General features: G+C 41.0%; 1 protein-coding gene across 1 annotated transcript in view; it reads left to right on the top strand.

Annotated features, from left to right (window-relative positions):
* Nucleotides 1–1,711: 1,711 nt before the first annotated feature.
* Nucleotides 1,712–18,296, top strand: part of EMILIN3 (elastin microfibril interfacer 3) — a 37,948-nt gene continuing 21,363 nt past the window's right edge. Inside the window, exons 1-2 of the mRNA XM_039351355.1 lie at nucleotides 1,712–2,281; nucleotides 17,580–17,702. Of these exons, the coding sequence (XP_039207289.1) occupies nucleotides 2,076–2,281; nucleotides 17,580–17,702 (329 nt within the window). The 5' untranslated portion in view covers nucleotides 1,712–2,075. The remainder of the gene's footprint in view (nucleotides 2,282–17,579; nucleotides 17,703–18,296) is intronic.

An 18,296-nucleotide genomic window follows, 5' to 3' on the forward strand; every position in this document is an offset into this window, starting at 1 on the left:
GTCCGCCATTTTTCCCCCTTTTCCTTAGCTGTGCTACTCCCTTTTATTCTATTGGCTTTTGAAAGCCAATAGAATAGACTCTCTTGAATAGAGTCTAACTCTATTGGCTTTCAAAAGCCAATAGGAATTGTCCAGGCTGTCTCTGCCCTGCTGAGCCCGCCAAAAGTCCCATTCTGCAAACGTTGCTGCACCAGTTAGTAGTCCTCGACTTACGACCGGTTGAGTAGTCCTCAACTTACGACCGGTTGGGGGTCGCGGCATTAAAAAGGTTGAGAACCACTGCCGTAGATCATTCTTGGATCAAGAATATCCAATGGTCTTTAGGCAAGGCCAAATTGTTTCTGAGGGATTAAGGGGGAGAAGAATGGAAGGCCAGGTCAGTATGTCTTGCAAACAATCTTGCTGTTTTTAAATCAACAGTTGTCATCTGTCGGAGTGACTAAGCAGGTGTGTTTCAAAATAAAAGCTTTCAGGATCCTGTCTGCTTGAAAATGATACTTTTTGTCTTGGAAACCTGCTGTATTGCATTACACTGGAGTTGTTTGAGTTTACTTGTTCCCACTGTAAGTCACCTTTGGATATACTAAACATATTATTACTGTCATTCTTAAATATCACAAATGGGAAGAGAGGCTGAAAATAAGAGTTTAAATCTTCAGCTGCCATTTATAAGCAGTGAATGCTTATTTAGTAGAACTTTTTAACTTGGGTAAAGTACTATTTAAGTTCCATAAAACAATCTGAACGAACCAGATCTTCTAACCTGCAAGATCATATGATAAGCTATATACCAGTGGTGGCGAACCTATGGCATGGGTGCCAGAGGCGGCACTCAGAGCCCTCTCTGTGAGCACCCGCACCGTCGACCCAGTCCTAGGTCTTCAGCTGGGTTTTATAAAACCTTTTTGCTTTAGGCCTCCGTCGCCATGTACAAAAAAAATGGTTCAATCAATCAATTTCAACTTCTCGCGGGAAAAAAAAGATCTTGCAAAATTGGAATTGATCGAACTTTTTAGTCCCATCCAATCTGCCATTACCACCACAGCCATATCCACCCAATGGGCCACACCCACCCGGTATCTGACGATGCATAAGTGGGTTTTGGGTTGCAGTTTGGGCACTCGATCTCTAAAAGGTTCGCCATCACTGTTACATAGTATATGTGCCTGCAGTAGATGATAAACTTCATTCTGTTATCTTGCCTTGGAGCTCTGTTGCTTTTCTCACCAAAAAAACCCCCCCTAAAATGCAAGTATCCAAAAGTGAAATATGCAGTTATGTACATTTTTGTGGATGGCAGCTATCATAACTCGATGGGTCTGTAAACTGCTGGAGGTACATGGATACCAAGAGCTTTATGAAGATAAGAATCAAGACAGCGGAGAGGTCTGAGAAAGGAAGTTACCTCCTGCCAACATTCCTGGAAGATCTTGACTTTGGCACACTGTGGCTCTCTTCTTCCCTCTCCCCTTTTCCCTGGCCTTTTTCTCGGTCTAGTTCTCTCATCCCTGGTTTTGTTTTCCTCCTTCTCCTCCCTCCCGGTCACCCACCCACCAACCCATTTTCCTTCCTCTTTTCTTCCCTCTCTTTCCCTTTTCTCCTTCTCCTCCGGTTTTAAAGATAGTGTCTGATGCAGCGCTGCGGGGGATTGTACCCGGATTGGCTGGGCCAGCATTTCAAAGGCCAATCGGCTGGTGGAAAAGATGGAAGGAGTATTATGCTAATTGGGAGAGAGGGTCCCGCCCCTCTTCCCTGCCGTACTAGGGACCGTAGCTGCCTGGAGAGAAGTGAATGGCAAGGAAAGGTACAAAAGAGCGTTGAACTGGAACGAGGAGCTCAAGCGCCGGCGGAGAGCGCGCTTCCCTCGGCCCCGGGCAGAGCTCTCCTCGCCTGGGTCTCTCCCTCTCTCTTTCGGCGAAGAATTCCCCGTCATTTCGTCAAGGGCTTTGAGAAGAGCCAATTGCAGCCCACCTTCTCTCCGGAGAGACTTTCCCTCCCTCCAGACAGGAAAGCCGAGGGCGAACTAGCCTCAGACCGAACTCCTTCAGCAGATCTTTGGGAGAAAGTCGGGGATCATGAATCGGGCGAAGGGATTCTCCAGAGAAGTTTTCTTTGGCACGTCGATTTCTTTGCTCTGCGCTGGGACACTGGTTTGCCTTACCGAGGCGAAAGGGACATATTACCGCCATCCTCTGCCTGTCTCTTATGGCAACAGATACAACCTTTATACCTCAGGATCTAGCCCTCAGCTCACTCCAGAGAAGCCCCTGGCGAAACATAAGTAAGGCATCTTAATTTGTTTGCGCGTTCTTCACTCGGTAATCAGGTATTATGTTACCTTCCCATCAATTTTCCAAGACAGCTTTGGTGTTTCTTATCCATTTCTCATCCTAGTTTGCTTCTGGTGGTTTGTCAATTTCCACTCGGGGGTCAATTTCATTTGACCCAGAGGATTTCCCCACCCCTACCCAGATCCCCGTATTACTACCGAGGTATATGGATTGGGGAGCGGGTTCCACATTAAAAGGACGACGGGTAGAAAGAGAAGTAGATGGTTTCCACTCCCTTACGTGGGTTTCTTCTGGGACTTACTTCTCTCCCCCACCCCACTGCCCGCCCCCATAGCGCTCCTCCTTGCCTTTTCCCCAAGATCACAGAACTGCAGAATTAATAGGGATTTTAACAATCTGGAATGCTCCGCGAAAGGGCTGGAAGAACGGTTTGGTTTATTGAATAAGCGTGCATTTCATTTTATTTTCGTTTGCTCCAAGCGTACACAGTAAACCGGGGCCCGCTATTTCTGGACGAATTTAAGGCAAGAAAACCAAGAAGATGCAAATACTGCGAGAGAGAAAAAAAAAATCTCGCCTGCCCTGCAAAGTTCTGGGCTTTGCATACAAGAGAGCCAATCCATAAAAAGGGATTTATTTCCCCTCTGAGACACTCGGAACAGGTCGGGATGATGAGCGCGCCAGGGAGGGAAGGAGGGAGGGTGCGGGTTATTCGTTCCCAGGCCAGCCCGCTCTCCCACCCGGGTACCCTTTCTCCAGTTCAGGGGCAAGGAATTTTCCCTCTGAATTCCTCAGGCTGAGCGCGCCTTCTCGCTCGCTCGCTGGAGAAAGGGCGGAGAGGCGAGGGCGTGCCCGAAGGGGGAGGAACCGCGGCGCTTTCAGCTACAGACCGACATCACCTGCTTTGGCTCCCGGACAAGGGTGGGGGGGATGTGGGGCTTCCAGGCAGGTAGATGGTGGATGGCCACATAGCGAGCCCACGCGCAGAAACTGCTTGGGGAGAATCGTAAAAAAGGCTGGCTACAGAAGGAACAATGCATTGTAAAGAGTGAAATAAATCCCCCAAATAAAGCATCTAGAACACGGGTATCAAACTCGCCGCGTGACGTGAGCATTGCCGGAGCTGGGCTGGGCGCAGCCTCCACATGATGCAACCGGCCCGCGGGCTGGCAGCTGGACATCCCTGATAGTCTATCTAGAACAACAGGACAGGGTGCAGCTGCTCTCCAAAGTTAAAGAATTTGTAGAAATTGCAAAAGGGGAAAAAAACCTGTGATAAGCAGCATAGGCACCAGTGGACTCCCGCATGCCTAATTTCATTGTTAGATCCCTTCTTTCTTGCAATAGCTAGAGAAAGTGTGTGAAGCACTTCCCCCACCCTCCTATTCTTCTGCACCAAAATAACCTCTGTAAATAGCAATAGCGCTTAGACTTATATACCACTTTATAGCCCTCTCTAAGCAGTTTACAAAGTCAGCATATTGCCCCCAACAATCTGGGTCCTCATTTTACTCAGGATGGAAGCCTGAGTCAACATTGAGCCCTTGAGAATCAAACTGCTGGCAATCAGCAGAATTAACCTGCAATACTGCATTCTAACCACTGCACACCATGTCTCTTAAGGATAGGATGGATGAAAGAGGGCCTATGTTAGCTAGTCTCTCTGGTTCCACTCCCATACTTTAAGCATTTGGCAGGAACTGGCTGAGTAATTTTTGGGAGCTAGTCTGCAACCCTAGCATCAGACTAATCGGTTCATGTGTCCCCCACATTTCTCTGTGTAACTTGCCTTCCCTATTTCTGAGGATGCTGCATGGAAATTTCAACTAAGATTGGAGGCATGAGTGAAAAGCACAGGCCATATTCCTGCAACTATTCAGGATCCTGCTACCGTATTAATGCTGTTATATTGTAATTCTGAGAAGGTTTATTTATTTAATTTAATTTGTCCAGAGTTGATTTGGCTAGTGAGATGGGCAACATATACATTTAATAAATAACACTGCTCAAAATTACAGTCTAACATTAACAGATAGCACATATTAATGAATGATGTGTGTGTGTGTGTGTGCCTTTGACTCTTTGTTGAATACTGCCCATTGCCTGGACCTATAGTTTTCTTGGCAAGATTTCAGATGTAGTTTGCCATCTTTCTAGTGCTGAGATATAGTTACTGGTCCAAGGTCACCCACTTTCTAGTCTGACATCTTAACCCAGGGGTGTCAAACTCAATTTCATTGAGGGCCGCATCAGCATTGCGGTTGCCCTCAAGGGGCCAGATGGGTGCGGCCAGGGTGGGTGCAGCTTACTGGGTGGGCATGGATGGAGTGAGTGTGGCCAGCTCTACATCGTTTGCGTCAAGGGTACCTGTGGGGTTCTGGGCAGGAGTGGGACAGATCTGAGGGTCTCTGGCAGAAGGGGATGGGACTGGGGCAAGCGCCAAGGCATGGTCCATTTCTTCATTCCTCACAAAGGGTGACACCTCCCCAGCATGCACCCAAGAGGCGGGGCTGACACAGGAGGGGCTGGTTCCTTGCTGTTTCCAGATGGCTGTGTGGAGCTAAGACTGAATGCGTTTCAGCATAGATGGCCACCACAAAATTGTACATTGGCTCCCAGCCAGCCTGGGCCAGGGCCAAGGCAGTGGGGGCCATTCCCTCACTGTTTCCAGGATGGCTTCGCGGGCCACATGAAACCACTTCGCGGGCTGTATCTGGCCCCCGGGCCTAGTGTTTGACATGTCTGCTTTAACCACTGCACCATACTGGCTCAAAAAATGCTTATTTCTGTTCAGTTGATACTGATGGATATTTATTTCAAGCTTAGGATACATTTCTATATCAACTTATTTACTAGGAGCCAATCCCTTGAACTCAGTGAGACATATTACTATGTAGGGTAGAGTTTTACATAGGCTTGCACTTTTCATTTGTTCCAAAAATCTATTCTTTTTCTCAAACGTAAAGCATATCATTATTTACAGTATTCTTTTTTTCAAAAAGGCAAGCAAAAGGCTTGCCCAGATTTCAATGAAAGTCGAAAAATGGGGAGGGGGTAGATGGAAGAGGATGGATTTTTTTTTAGCAAAGTTTTGAAGGACTGCTGACAGATGTATTCAAGTGTGAATTGCAAATAGTTGCTTATTTAGGTGCATTTATTCTCTTTGCATTTTATACCAACCCCTGAATGAGATTGATCCACTTTTTTTACAGCCTCACCTCTATCCCTCTGAAGTGCTACACAGAGATCTTTGAAAGAGGCAGGCTATTGTGTGGGTGCATAGAGGCTGAAAGACAAGGGGACATTGTCCAAAAATTGGATGGAGACAACTTTTGTGTGTGAATCTTCATTGATGAACTTATTTTTCAGTGATCCCATTTCTCTGGTTAGTACACTCCAGCAGAGTCCTTTGCTTGTGTAGAATTAGAGTGAGAAGAAAGATTCCAAACATCCCTAAATCTTGAGTCAGCAGGTTTATTTTTTAATTTTAATGTAGCAGCATTATTAGTTCTGCATTGTTAGAGTTACATTATTATTATTATCATCTATTCATTCAACAAATTCCATAATTTTTAGACCGGTATTTTCCAATGATTTGTGTTCCAAGAACCTAAGCATCCTCCTCCTCCTCCTCCTCCTTCTCCTTCTCCTCCTCCTCCTCCTCCTCCTCCTCCTCCTCTTTATCTGTTTGACATACAAAGCCAGTTAACTTTAAATAACAATCTGCTATTAGCATGAAGAATAAATGAAGTGGGACATATTCTTGTGCTCCTGCAGAATAATCACAAATTGGCTGAAGTGAAATTGGGGTCAACAATTTCATCCAGAAATGGCAATCCTGAGAGAGAGGCTGAGAAATTTTGATTTTTCCTGAGGCCACACAATAAAACTGAAAATTAAAAAATGATGTGAAGCAAGTAGATAGAGCAGATTCCCCTCTTTCCATAATACCACGAACTTGGGGTCACCCAGTGGCAAGAGATTCAGGACAGACAAAAGAAACAGTGTCACACGACCCATAATTAATTCATGGAATGTACTGCCAAGGAACATTATTGGACTGTATTCCAACCTGTCTATTAGGCTAAAAAGTTCAAATCAGGTTGATTTGCTTCAGAATGTGAGCTTTCTTAATGAAGAAAGGCTTCACCATGCATTAAATTGTGTGAACCATCCCCCTCCATCCCCATAAACCACCACAAGGCATCTTCTGTTAGTTCAAAGGCCTGGTTTTACATCAAAAGTGGGCACAACCAAGGCCTATTTTGGGAGAGGGTTTCAGAAGATTTAAGGGGTCAAACAAAGCCCCAAATGCAAAAGAAACAAAATACAGGTAGTTTAGTGACTGTTCAAAATTGCAACGGCGCTGACTTATGACCATTTTTCATACTTATGATCATTGTAGCATCTCCATGGTCACATGATTTACATTTGGATGCATGACAACTGACTCACATTTGTGATGGTTGCAGTGTCCCAGAGTCATGTGATCCCTTTTTGCGACCTTCTGACAAGTCAGAACCAAATTCATTTAACAACCGTATTACTAATTTAACAAGTGCAGTGATACATGTAACAAATGTGGCAAGAAAAGTTGTAAAATGGGGCAAAACTCACTTAAGAAACTTCTCACTTAACACCATAAATGTTGGGCTCAATTCTGGTCATTAGTTGAAGACTACCTGTATTACCAGCTCTATCCATGTTGGATGGCCCATAAAACGGATGTTAGAGAAACTTGGAACATGTGAGCTAAACCTTTGGCACCCCTGCCATAAGCCAAATGCCTTCTGAATATAAAGCATAATAACTCTTGCTACCAGTAGGATAGTAGGATATTATATTTCATTATGGAGGAAGGAGTTGCAGGGAATTGTTTCTTAGCACAGCTTAGAGCGCATGAGGCTGAATGGAAAGCAAAAATTTTAATGAAAGACAAAATAGCATATCCTAAGCAGATGCTGGTAAGAGCATCTGGAATATGTGTTTCATATACTCTTGAGAGATACACTGGATGAAAATTGAAGGCTATGTCCTCCTGCTGAGTTATGGGGCCTTTCCAAAAATGGACTAAAGTAGAGAGGAAAGACAGGCAACATGTTTGAACTGGTGGGTTCATTTGGAATTTTAAGAATATTGCAGGGATTTTGACACTGACTTTTATTAGATTTATAATCTATTTTACCTCTAAGAGCTGGAAGTACTTTACCTTGGGATCTCCGTTCATTTTATGTTCTTCGAGATAGGCTGGACTGAGAAAGAACAACTGGTTCTTCATGAGCAAGAGTGACACAGATTGAATGAAATCAAGCCAGATGAAGTCAGGTGGGGTAAGGAACTTGGCTGGTGCCACGGGAGAGGTCTGCAGGCATGTTGCAACATGCTATGCTCCTGATACAAGTAAGGTTAAAACCTCTGATATTTTAAGCAAGAATCATTTGCTGTCATCCAAAGATTCTCAGGGCTGAGAGAAGTGATGGTTGAAGTAAATTAATAAAACAGTTTGAAAGCTTTCAAGGAGGGATCAAAGGCAGAGGGACCCTCCTCACAAGCCCCTTCTTCAGGATCAGAAGTAGCAATAATTATTGTGCATTACACGAAACTCTGTACTGTCATGCATGCATTCCAGCCTTTGTATTTCAGTCCAACCTGGTTTGTAGCTACAAGAAATCCACCAAGCTCCTTGCAAACATTTGCCTAAAAAATCAGGTTTCTTTTTTTAGGGCATGCCAAATGTTGTTGATGGGTTATACAGAGGCTATTTCTTCAGTCTCTGAAAATGACATTGTATGTGCTTCTTGTAACAAAAAAAAGCTTCTTCTTATAGGAGAGTTTTAAAGTATTATTTCTTAAAAAGCCATTCTTTAGAAGAACTCTTTGTTCAATCTAAAGAAGGTCATCCTTTGGCTGTCCGATCTTTGTTAGTGGAATTCTCTGGCCTTGGCATAGAACAGTGGTTCTCAACCTGTGGGTCGGGACCCCATTTGGGGTCAAACGACCATTTCACGGGGGTCGCCAAACAACGCAGTCCGCCATTTTTTTCCCCTTTTCCTTAGCTGTGCTACTCCCTTTTATTCTATTGGCTTTTGAAAGCCAATAGAGTAGACTCTCTTGAATAGAGTCTAATTCTATTGGCTTTCAAAAGCCAATAGGAATTGTCCAGGCTGTCTCTGCCCTGCTGAGCCCGCCAAAAGTCCCATTCTGCAAACGGTGCTACACCAGTTGAGTAGTCCTCGACTTACGACCGGTTGAATAGTCCTCGACTTACGACTGGTTGGGGGTCGCGGCATTAAAAAGGTTGAGAACCACTGGCATAGAAGGTCTTAGAAACATATCAGAAAAACTCAGAAAAATTTAGTATAACTTTACCCCTCAAATGGCTTCCAGAACAATGTTTGGGAATTCCATCACTAGTTTTGAGGGTTTCTTGTCCCTAAACACAATGAATGAAAGCAACAGCAGTGGCTGGCCAAAACTGTTCCTTATTCCACACAGCTTTTATGGTGGCATCTGGTTAGCTACTATGAAAAGTAGGATGAGAAACATATGGTTTTTTTTATAGATGTAACTATTAACATTTGCAATTTTCTAACTCATCTGCTATGACTAAAACTGATCTCTTATGAGATTATTTGGCACTTAGAATTAATATTAACATAAATAGGTATGTTACTGGGAAAAAATATAAAAATTGAGGATAGTAAACACACACAAAATGCATGAAAGTAAGCAGAGACACAGTCATCAATCTTGCATAGAGATAGTCCTCAACTTATGATTATAATTGAGCCTGGCAATTAGAGTCGTAGGTTGTGATGGTTGTAAAGCAGATGATCAAATGACCAAACCCCATTTTATGATTTTTTTTTGTGGTGGCAATTCCACAAATGCTGCAGTTGTAAAGTGAACACCGCAGTGGCAGAGTGAATGCTGCAGTCATTAAGCAAACTCTTTGTTTACTATAAGGCAGAAATGAATGCTAGTTTCTGGCAAAAAACACTATAATTCATGATCATGTGACTGCAGGACATTGCAAATGAGTATAAGTTCAGGCTGGTTGCAGAGTGCCCAAAATGTGGTCATATGACCATGAGGAGGGCCGATGTCAGAACTTCAGAACCGAATCATAAGTACCTTTTGAGGGTCTGTTGTAACTTTGAGCAGCCGGTCATAAGTTGAGGATTACCTATACTGAACACTGCTATGTATCTTCTTTCTTCTTGATAGGCAGAAGGTGAGTTCTGCAGCATGCTTTACTACATCCATTCAAAGTGATGTGGCTGCTTAAGTATTTGGAAAGAAACTCACATCAAAAAGGGAAATGATCTATTTAAGTACAAGCATGTAAAACACAGGTCCATTTGCTCTCTTTCCTTCCTCTCATCCTCATAGCTGTTGTTTCGGCTGAAAGTGCTTGGATTGACATGAAAAGTAAGTCTGCAGTGTGAGAATCTGCTCTTCTTTCTCCTGGGAGAATGTGTAAACACAGAAAGAGATTTCAGTGCTTGGGCTGATTGTTTGGATGGATGAATAGAATAACTGACTGATAATCTGGAGGGAATTTTAGGCTCCTAACATCCAGAGGATGGAAATTAAGCATCCCAGAGACCTACCGCATGGCAGAACTAAAGGGAAGCTGGCTGCATTTGCAGAACATGCTTCACCAGGTCTGTTAAAGGCTGAGTGGCTCCATTTGCATAATGAGTGAAGCTTGGTTAGTTTTAAGTTTACTCTATTGTTTTGTGGCTTAGCGCACTGTGTAAACTCAATCCGTTTTGTTTGTTTATAGGTCAACGGATTCTACAAAACCAGAAATTTGATTAATTCAGTAGCCCGATTAAACGGGTTGTGTTAACATGGGCAATTCATCATGCTGATTCAGGGAAATATTCAATATGTATTATTCCTGGATAAACTGAAGTAGGCAACTATACATCTCTGACTGCAGATGGGAACTCATCTTACAATTTGGAATGTTTCCCATTCATTCAAAGTTAATGCAGCAAAGGAAATTCTTCAGAATAAAACCTCTGTCTTGTCTGAATAGTGTAGTAGGCCATTCCATGGAAGCCAAAATCAGCCAGCTGAAAACATTTGTTTGCCTGAATAAAATACAAAACAATCCTTCTTCCCCAGACCCATCTGGATTAGCAATTTCACCTTGCCATGTTCAAGGGCAGCAGGACTGTCTGCCTGTCTGACTGACTGACTGACTGACTGACTGACTGACTTGGATGCTGTCTGACTCCAGACCAACTCTGGGCAGCTACATTATAAAATCAATATAAACACAATATAAGGAATAAAAAAAACTAAAACAAAAATAACCAATTATTAATCGTATACCACATTTATTTATTTGTTCGTTAAATTTGAGAGTTTCTAGACAAACCTGGGTGGCTTACAATGAAAAAACCTTCTGTTTACAATATGCTAAAGTATACCACTGACCAGAAGAACAAAATATCAATCATAAACCTCTCAGAACTAAAATGAAATAGGTTCCCATGATCACCCAGTCCCCAAAACCTAGAAGAACAACTAGGTTCTTAATGAATTCCTAAAAGCCATCATGATGGGTTTCATACAAATCTCGGGGGGGGAAATCATTCCAGAGGGCAGGATCTGCAGGAATACACTTCCTGGTCCTGTGAGATGACATTGTATAATAGACCCGACCCAGATGTGTCCATCTTACTGGACCATAAAATTGTCACTGCTGCTTCATCACCTGCCTAGAGATGCCCCCACTGCACTATTTCTCCAGTATTCTGTCTCTTTCAATTTTTAATGGCAAACTGAGGTGGTGAGGACTGATTGAGTTGAAAAGAACCTCTGAGAAATGAAGGGAGGTATGAAGAATCTCAGAAGAACCAGAACAACCTACACAAAATGTTTTAGAAATTCTGAGGGAGTCAGATCATGGCCCAAAACCCCAGTGAGTCTCTGTTGGGAGAAAAAAGGAGGGGGGGGGATAGAAAACAGGATGGAAGGATGAAATACTGTAGTATCATGGAAAAGTGCATAGAAAACCCTGAAGCTATGAACAGAAATTCTTCTACTGGAGGATACATAGCAGCTTTTGTTGCATCTCTCCCTCTCTTGTTACATTCCTGTCTTTAAGTGGCATCACCAGTGTACCTATTCCCTTTATTTCATATATGGTATATATTTTTCTATGTCACTGTGGTTCACAATTACTAACTCAGTTGTACTTAGATGAGATACCATCAGGACATCCCGGGCAGTAGGTTCCAATTAGAAAATTGGAGAAGCATCTCAGAAAGGATATATTATACTATTTCTATAGGATTTCCAAGAAAACCCCATGAAGGTGTCCATAAGTCACCAGGGGTTAAGCCTAATTCAAGGAAATTATTACTTCTTTCAGAAGTGGAGCTAAATTTAATTTTTACAGTATACAGAATAACAGAGCTGGAAGGGACCTTGGAGGTTTTTTAGTACAACCCCCAGGCTCAAGCAGGAGAACCCTACACCATTCCAGACAAATGGTTGTCCAATCTCTTCTTAAAAACCTCCAGTGATAGAGCACCCACAATTGCTGGAGACAAACCATTCTTCTTAAGTCTTCAACTTTTTAGCTAAAGTTAGATCTGAGTCTGTTATGATCCAAAGAGCTTAACAAGTAGCCTTCAAACCCCATAACTGATTTTTCATTCTGATGTGTTTCATTCAGGGGAGGCAGCTTTTGATGATGATAATATAAGGTTTAATATTTTCAACACTTTGTAACGTCAGAGAGATGTTCAAAAAGTTTGGGGTGTTTAAATGCATTTTGATTTTTTTTGGACAAAGTGATTTTCATTATTATCAAATTGCAAACATATGGCATTCCACTTGCACATTAATGCAGCCATTATTTCAGAATTCCAACTTTGCTGTAGTGGGTTTTGGAGGAGACAAACTCTCAAAGTTCATAGTTCAAAGCTTCAGTTTCAGATATGATATGTAGCAGCTTTGATAAAGATAATGCTAACATTGCCATTTAATTGATCTCAAACATGACATCTGTGGCGTCTTCCTTTATTTCTTGTTGCATAAAAGAAACAAAATCAGCCTTTCACAACATGCTTAAGAAAGTCTCCCAGTCATCCAGGTATACTTCCTTACCAATGATTCTGGCAAGGCATGATCACACTAACTGGGCCAAAAGTCACTGTTTTGGGAATGCCAGAGTCCTCATCCACGTTCTCCAGGAAGTGACTGGTATTCTTTGCTTCAAATTACCAGCAAGATGGTGTTCATTGTGTTGTATGCCTAGCCATTTGCTCTTTGTCTAGAAAGGCAGTATTAGTTCTGGCTTGACTATTGTAATCAGACTTTTGGAGGGGTGTTCTGGGATGCCAAACCTTAGCACTGAGTTGTCTGATGGAGAAACTTTCCTCCTCCTCCTCCTCCAAATGCACATTTCATCCTTTTTCATCATAATGGTTTTGTAGTGGACATATATGGTCCCGATTACCCTTAATCTGCTTTTGCTGAATTACCTTCCCTTTTCTACCACATATTCTCTATATTTTATATCTTCAATCAAAGATTCCTGATCTGGATCTGGATCCTGGATTCTAGTGCTATGCAGCTGTAAGCATCCCTACAGTTTTCCTTAAAGACAGGCATTTTTAAAACAATCAATTCAAAGGTTTAATGGTAACTTAATCTCACTCTCCTGCAATTGAGGAGGCTATTACAGACCAAGTATTCACACTAAACCCAGACAACAAGTTGACCATAATCAGTTGCAAGCAGAGTAATGCTTTTCTTCTTCTGTGATTTGGTGCCCCTTCTTGACCATTACCAGAAGCCTTCAAATAAAGGAGAAAAGGGCTGTATTATCTTTGTATGCGGTCATCTCAAGGCTGCTATTGGTTTCTCATGAACAATTCCAGCTATAAATATTTCCAGATGTAGGGTGGGCCTTTGCTCAGTCCTCCAAGGAACTGGAATAGTTGCTTTTCAGTTTATTTATAAATGATCAGAAGATATAGTTGAGGAATGAGTTATCCAAATTTTGAGATAGAATAAATCATAAAGGGTGGGAAAAAGCAAATGAGATGTATGAGGGAAAAAGGCAAGTGCAGTTCAATACAAGAGTGAACCAATGGGAACAAAAAGAAAATAATAATAAATCATCATAAAAAATATCACAGATGGTGACACAGTCAGTTAAAATTTCATGAGGGTATGGCAGCTGTGAAAAGGTGAATGCCATGCTGACTTTCAGTAGGAACTAGAGTGAAAGTCAATACTGTAAATACTTTATACAAATTAATAATGATTCTAGATCTGCAATAACAACAGTTGCAAGAAAGGAGTATCTAAAACAACCAGGACGAACAGAGCAACTCCTGTAGTGTTTGCTGCTTTATTTCTTCTCATCTTTTCCCATCTCTATGACAAATTCATAATAAACAGTGGAAGAACTTGATGCCTAGCTGAATGTCAAAAATAATTGTTTTAAGATATGGTATCAGCTAACAAAGTAAATAGCTTTAGAATGGAGTTAAATAAATTCATAGATATTAAGACTATCCATGCTGTGATACTTAGAGGATCAGAGGGAATATAATTTGAAATGGCAACTGATGGAAAACTGTAGGAATATTGTAAGTTTCTCAATTCCACTCACCCATGCAGTTTGTTAAAAAGAAAAAAACAGTGCTTTTAACATGCAGTGCCAAAAGAAGAAGAATAAAGAAAGCTCAAAAGTAACAGAAACAAAATAAACAGCATGATAATATTAAAACATACAGTAGGTAGAAAGATAGGTAGGTAAATAAGTAATATCCATGAAAATAATATTTTAGTATTTTAAACAACTGATCAACCATAGATCATACAGAGAAGAATTGGTCTTCCTTTCCCCCAAAAAGAAAGTGTTCTTGAGCTTTATAACTTCAAAGTGCTGTATAAACATATTATAAATTTTTATGTCAAGTATGGAAGGTCTTTTCATCATAGTAAAGCAGTCTAATTAGCAATAATCCATGCACAATAAATCCAGAGCACTCAATGCAATAATAGGCTTTTGAATATAGATCAACATTATATTGATATATTTAAATCTTATTTCTTTTGCCAACACCATAAATTTATAAATATTAAACCAGAAAGGAATAATCTTGGAATAGCCCCAGAACAAATGTGTCAATATCTACACTATTATTCTAAGGTTGATTTCTAGCCCTTACTAAACATCCTCTGAATTATCCAAATCACTTAATATGGAATTTCTTGTTGAATTGCAGAACTGTGTCTTAATAGCAACATGTAGAAATTTTAAACTCCTAACCCATTGCTGTTTTAAAAAACAGAAGTTTCCAATTTTTTATTCTATATTTCTTACAACTTACCAATATTTATCTTATAAAACTCCTCAATTGTCTGTAAAAATAAATTGTAAGTTTGGAATCATCCAAAAGCTCTTAGTAGTGATAATAAATTTGAGAGGTTTCATATGCTTTTTATGTATCTGGTCCAAATTATGCAATATTATCTGAATATATTACCATTCAGCAGATTTCAACAATCTGAAATGTTTTAAAATACTGATTAACCATTAAGCTGATATAAACTATTTGTTCTATTTTCATTCCATGAGCTCAACACAGAAAGAAAACAAAATCAGGTACTATACCAGAAATTCTGAAACTGAAATTATCTCAAAGTGTTGGTTTTCATAGAGACAGATACAGTATCAGGGATAAGTTTCTTACTCGTCAACCTCCAAATATGTCTTGCAGATTTTAATGCCAGAAAAACAACTGATATGGGCAAAACCCAAAACTAGCATTTACTCAAATTTCAGGGAAATTAAACAGTAATCTAGTTTATGCCTCTGCACTTGATGGACAGGAAAATACCACAACCTTGGCTGAGACATGCATAGCAGATGATATCCTGGCATACGCTAGATATGAACTGAGGAATATATGGAAGGTCTATCTCTAAAGGACATTTGTATTTATTTATAAAAAGGGAAAGACTTAGTATACCAGTAAAGAGGACAGTGGGGATAGTATTTCAAAGCTAACACACAATAGGGATAATGTAAATTTCAGTGTAAATTTCAGAATTTGAGAAAACTCCTGGGGACAATGGAGGATGGGGGCGCCTGGCGTGCTATGGTCCATGGGGATGTGAAGAGTCGGATATGACTTTGCAACTGAACAACAACAACAAAGTTTCAGTAGCCTTTGATTTTCATGCAGTAGATAAAATGGGCAGATTCAGAGGAAAAACATAACAACTTGGATGTATTTGCTTCCTTTGGGAGAGCCAGTTTGGTGTAGTGGTCAGATCAGAAGCTGAGTTCTTTTCCCATTGTAGGCATGAAGCCAGGTGGCTCACCTTAGACCAGTCACTCTCCCTCAGCCCTAGGGAAAAAATAGTGGCAAACCTCTTCTGAAAAACCTTCTCAAAAAAAAAAAAAAAAAAAAAAAACCCACAACCCAGCAACTTCTCCAGACAGTTGTCAGGAGTCAAAAAGACTGGAGGGTACACACGTGCCCTTGTTTTGGAGTGGAAGGAAAGCACTCCTTCCAATCCAAAAAGTTTGGATTGTTCATTATAGTCACTTTAAATACATCAAAGATAAAAATAGATATGTACATTACAGATTTTTTTCCATCAGTCTCAACTCTTGACTTCACAAGACTTCATAAATATTTCTTGGTAACAGTATAGAAATGGTTTGCCATTGCCTTTTCAGGAATGTTATTCCACTTTTCACATTCTATAGTTTCAGTATTCCCTGGAGTTTTCCCTCCAAGTATTAACCAGACCAGATCTTGCCTACCTTCTAAACCAGTGGTTCTCAACCTTTCTAATGCCGCGACCCCATAATACAGTTCCCCATGTTGTGGTGACCCCCAACCACTTATACATCACCGGGTGCCAGGGGTGTGGCCAAAGAAAAAGGGGAAAAATGGCGGACAGCCTTCTTTGGCGACCCCCGTGAAATGGTTGTTCGACCCCAAATGGGGTCCCGACCCACAGGTTGAGAACCACTGTTCTAAACTCAGACAAAGTCAGACAAAGACTGTCATCTACTAAGATATATTAAGTTTAATAGCTATGTTCTAAGGTCTATCAGCCTCTGATTCACAGTAAAGTAACTATTCTGAACTTAGACATTAAGGTATACAGAAGAGGCAGTGCTTGCAAATAAACCCTACCTCACTCCTTGCCCACATTGTTCACATTACACATTTGAGTAAGGCTATAGTAAATTACGGTACTTTTTGTGCATGTGTGATGGGGAAGTGGGAGGGATAGACAATTTGGTCACTGAGTGGCTTACAGAGTGGAGATGCAGTTGCTAAGATGCAGCTTTAGAAGAGAAGTGCCTTTTTCATACTGACATCTGTTAGGCTGTTATTGTTGAAAAAGCTCCAACTGAAATTATTTTCATAATAGTTTTGTTACTGATTCAGCTTTATGTATGAATCCCATACCTCAAAATGTTAACTACTTACTTGGTTTCAACTTGTGAATAACTCTGAGTACTTTTTCCTGCATAGATTTTGTTAGAAAAAAAAATGGCATTCATCTAAAGAAGCATTCAATGTATCCAAATATTGGTACTTAAGGAATGTAAAATTTGAATTGACTTACTAGTTTGTACTTTCATAGTTGAGTCTCTCCAAATAATTTTGTCTTTGTCTGAAAACTTTCTGGTTGATGGTCTCAGCTATTTGATCATTCCCTGCTAATGAAAAACCAAAAGGCAAACCCTTTAGCTGTTTGCCCAACTGGAAAACTGCAAAGTCTGGCTTGGAGGTTTGAGAGGGGTTGGGAGATAAATCTGGTTGTCAGATAATAATAATAATAATAATAATAATAATAATAATAATAATAATAATAATAATAATAATAATAATGTTGGAAGGGACCTTGGAGGTCATCTAGTCCAACCCCCTGCTCAGGCAGGAAACCTTATATCATTTCAGACAAATGGCTGTCCAGTCTCTTCTTAAAAACTTCCAGTGCTGGCGCATTCACCGCTTCTGGAGGCAGGTTGTTCCACTGGTTAATTGTTCTAACTGTCAGGAAGTTTCTCCTTAGTTTTAGGTTGCTTCTCTCCTTGATTAGTTTCCACCCATTGCTTCTTGTCTTGCCTTCAGGTGCTTTGGAAAATACCTTGACTCCCTCTTCTTTGTGGCAGCCGCTGAGATATTGGAATACTGCTATCATGTCCCCCCTCGTCCTTCTCTTTGTTAAACTAGACATACCCAATGTTTAACCAAATCTGACTTTGCTTTCATGCAGGATCTATTGTGCATATGTGGTGCAGAGGAATGTTACGTGCATTCTTCAGGATGGAGTGGAGAACTATGTGAAAGCTGAGTATCACAAGTGCAGCTGGGGACCCAAGTGTCCTGGAAAAGTCATGTAAGTATAGCCAGAGATAAAGGCGTAGAGATCCCTCAACATCTTTTGAGCTGAGAAAAGTCACTCCTGAATATTGATTTTACCATAGATAGTAGCAAAAGTCTTGATTCCCCTTCTTTCATCTTCTTATTAGTCTTCTGAGCCAGTGTGATTAAACTGGCTAAGTTGAAAAGTGAGGACTAGGGAGTCTTAAATCCACCCTTAATCCATGGATGACTACTACTACATTCATGTTGGAAGCACTTACCAAGGCGCTTCTGGGTTGAAAGGATTAGCCGGTGACATCACCATTGCCCAGGAGACACCTGAAGGGACTCCTTTCATGTTCCTGTTATTTTCCCACCAAACTGGTACCTATTTATCTACTTGCATTTGCATGCTTTCAAACTGCTAGGTTAGCGGACTTTGGGACAAATTAACAGGAGCTCATTTTGTTATGCGGCTCACGCTCTTGGGTTTCAGACTGCCAAGCTGTCAACCTTTCAATGGTCTTCTGACTCAGCATCCTAACCAAGTGAGCCACTTGGATGAATTAAGACCAGATCTGTCTTTCTCTCAGCCCAATCAATTCCACAGGGAGTTGCAATTCCTGAG

The sequence above is a fragment of the Crotalus tigris genome, unplaced genomic scaffold (assembly GCF_016545835.1).
Source record: "Crotalus tigris isolate CLP2741 ecotype Arizona unplaced genomic scaffold, ASM1654583v1 scf7180000018371.15429387391:27106975, whole genome shotgun sequence".
In the NCBI taxonomy this organism is placed as follows: Eukaryota; Metazoa; Chordata; class Lepidosauria; order Squamata; family Viperidae; genus Crotalus; species Crotalus tigris.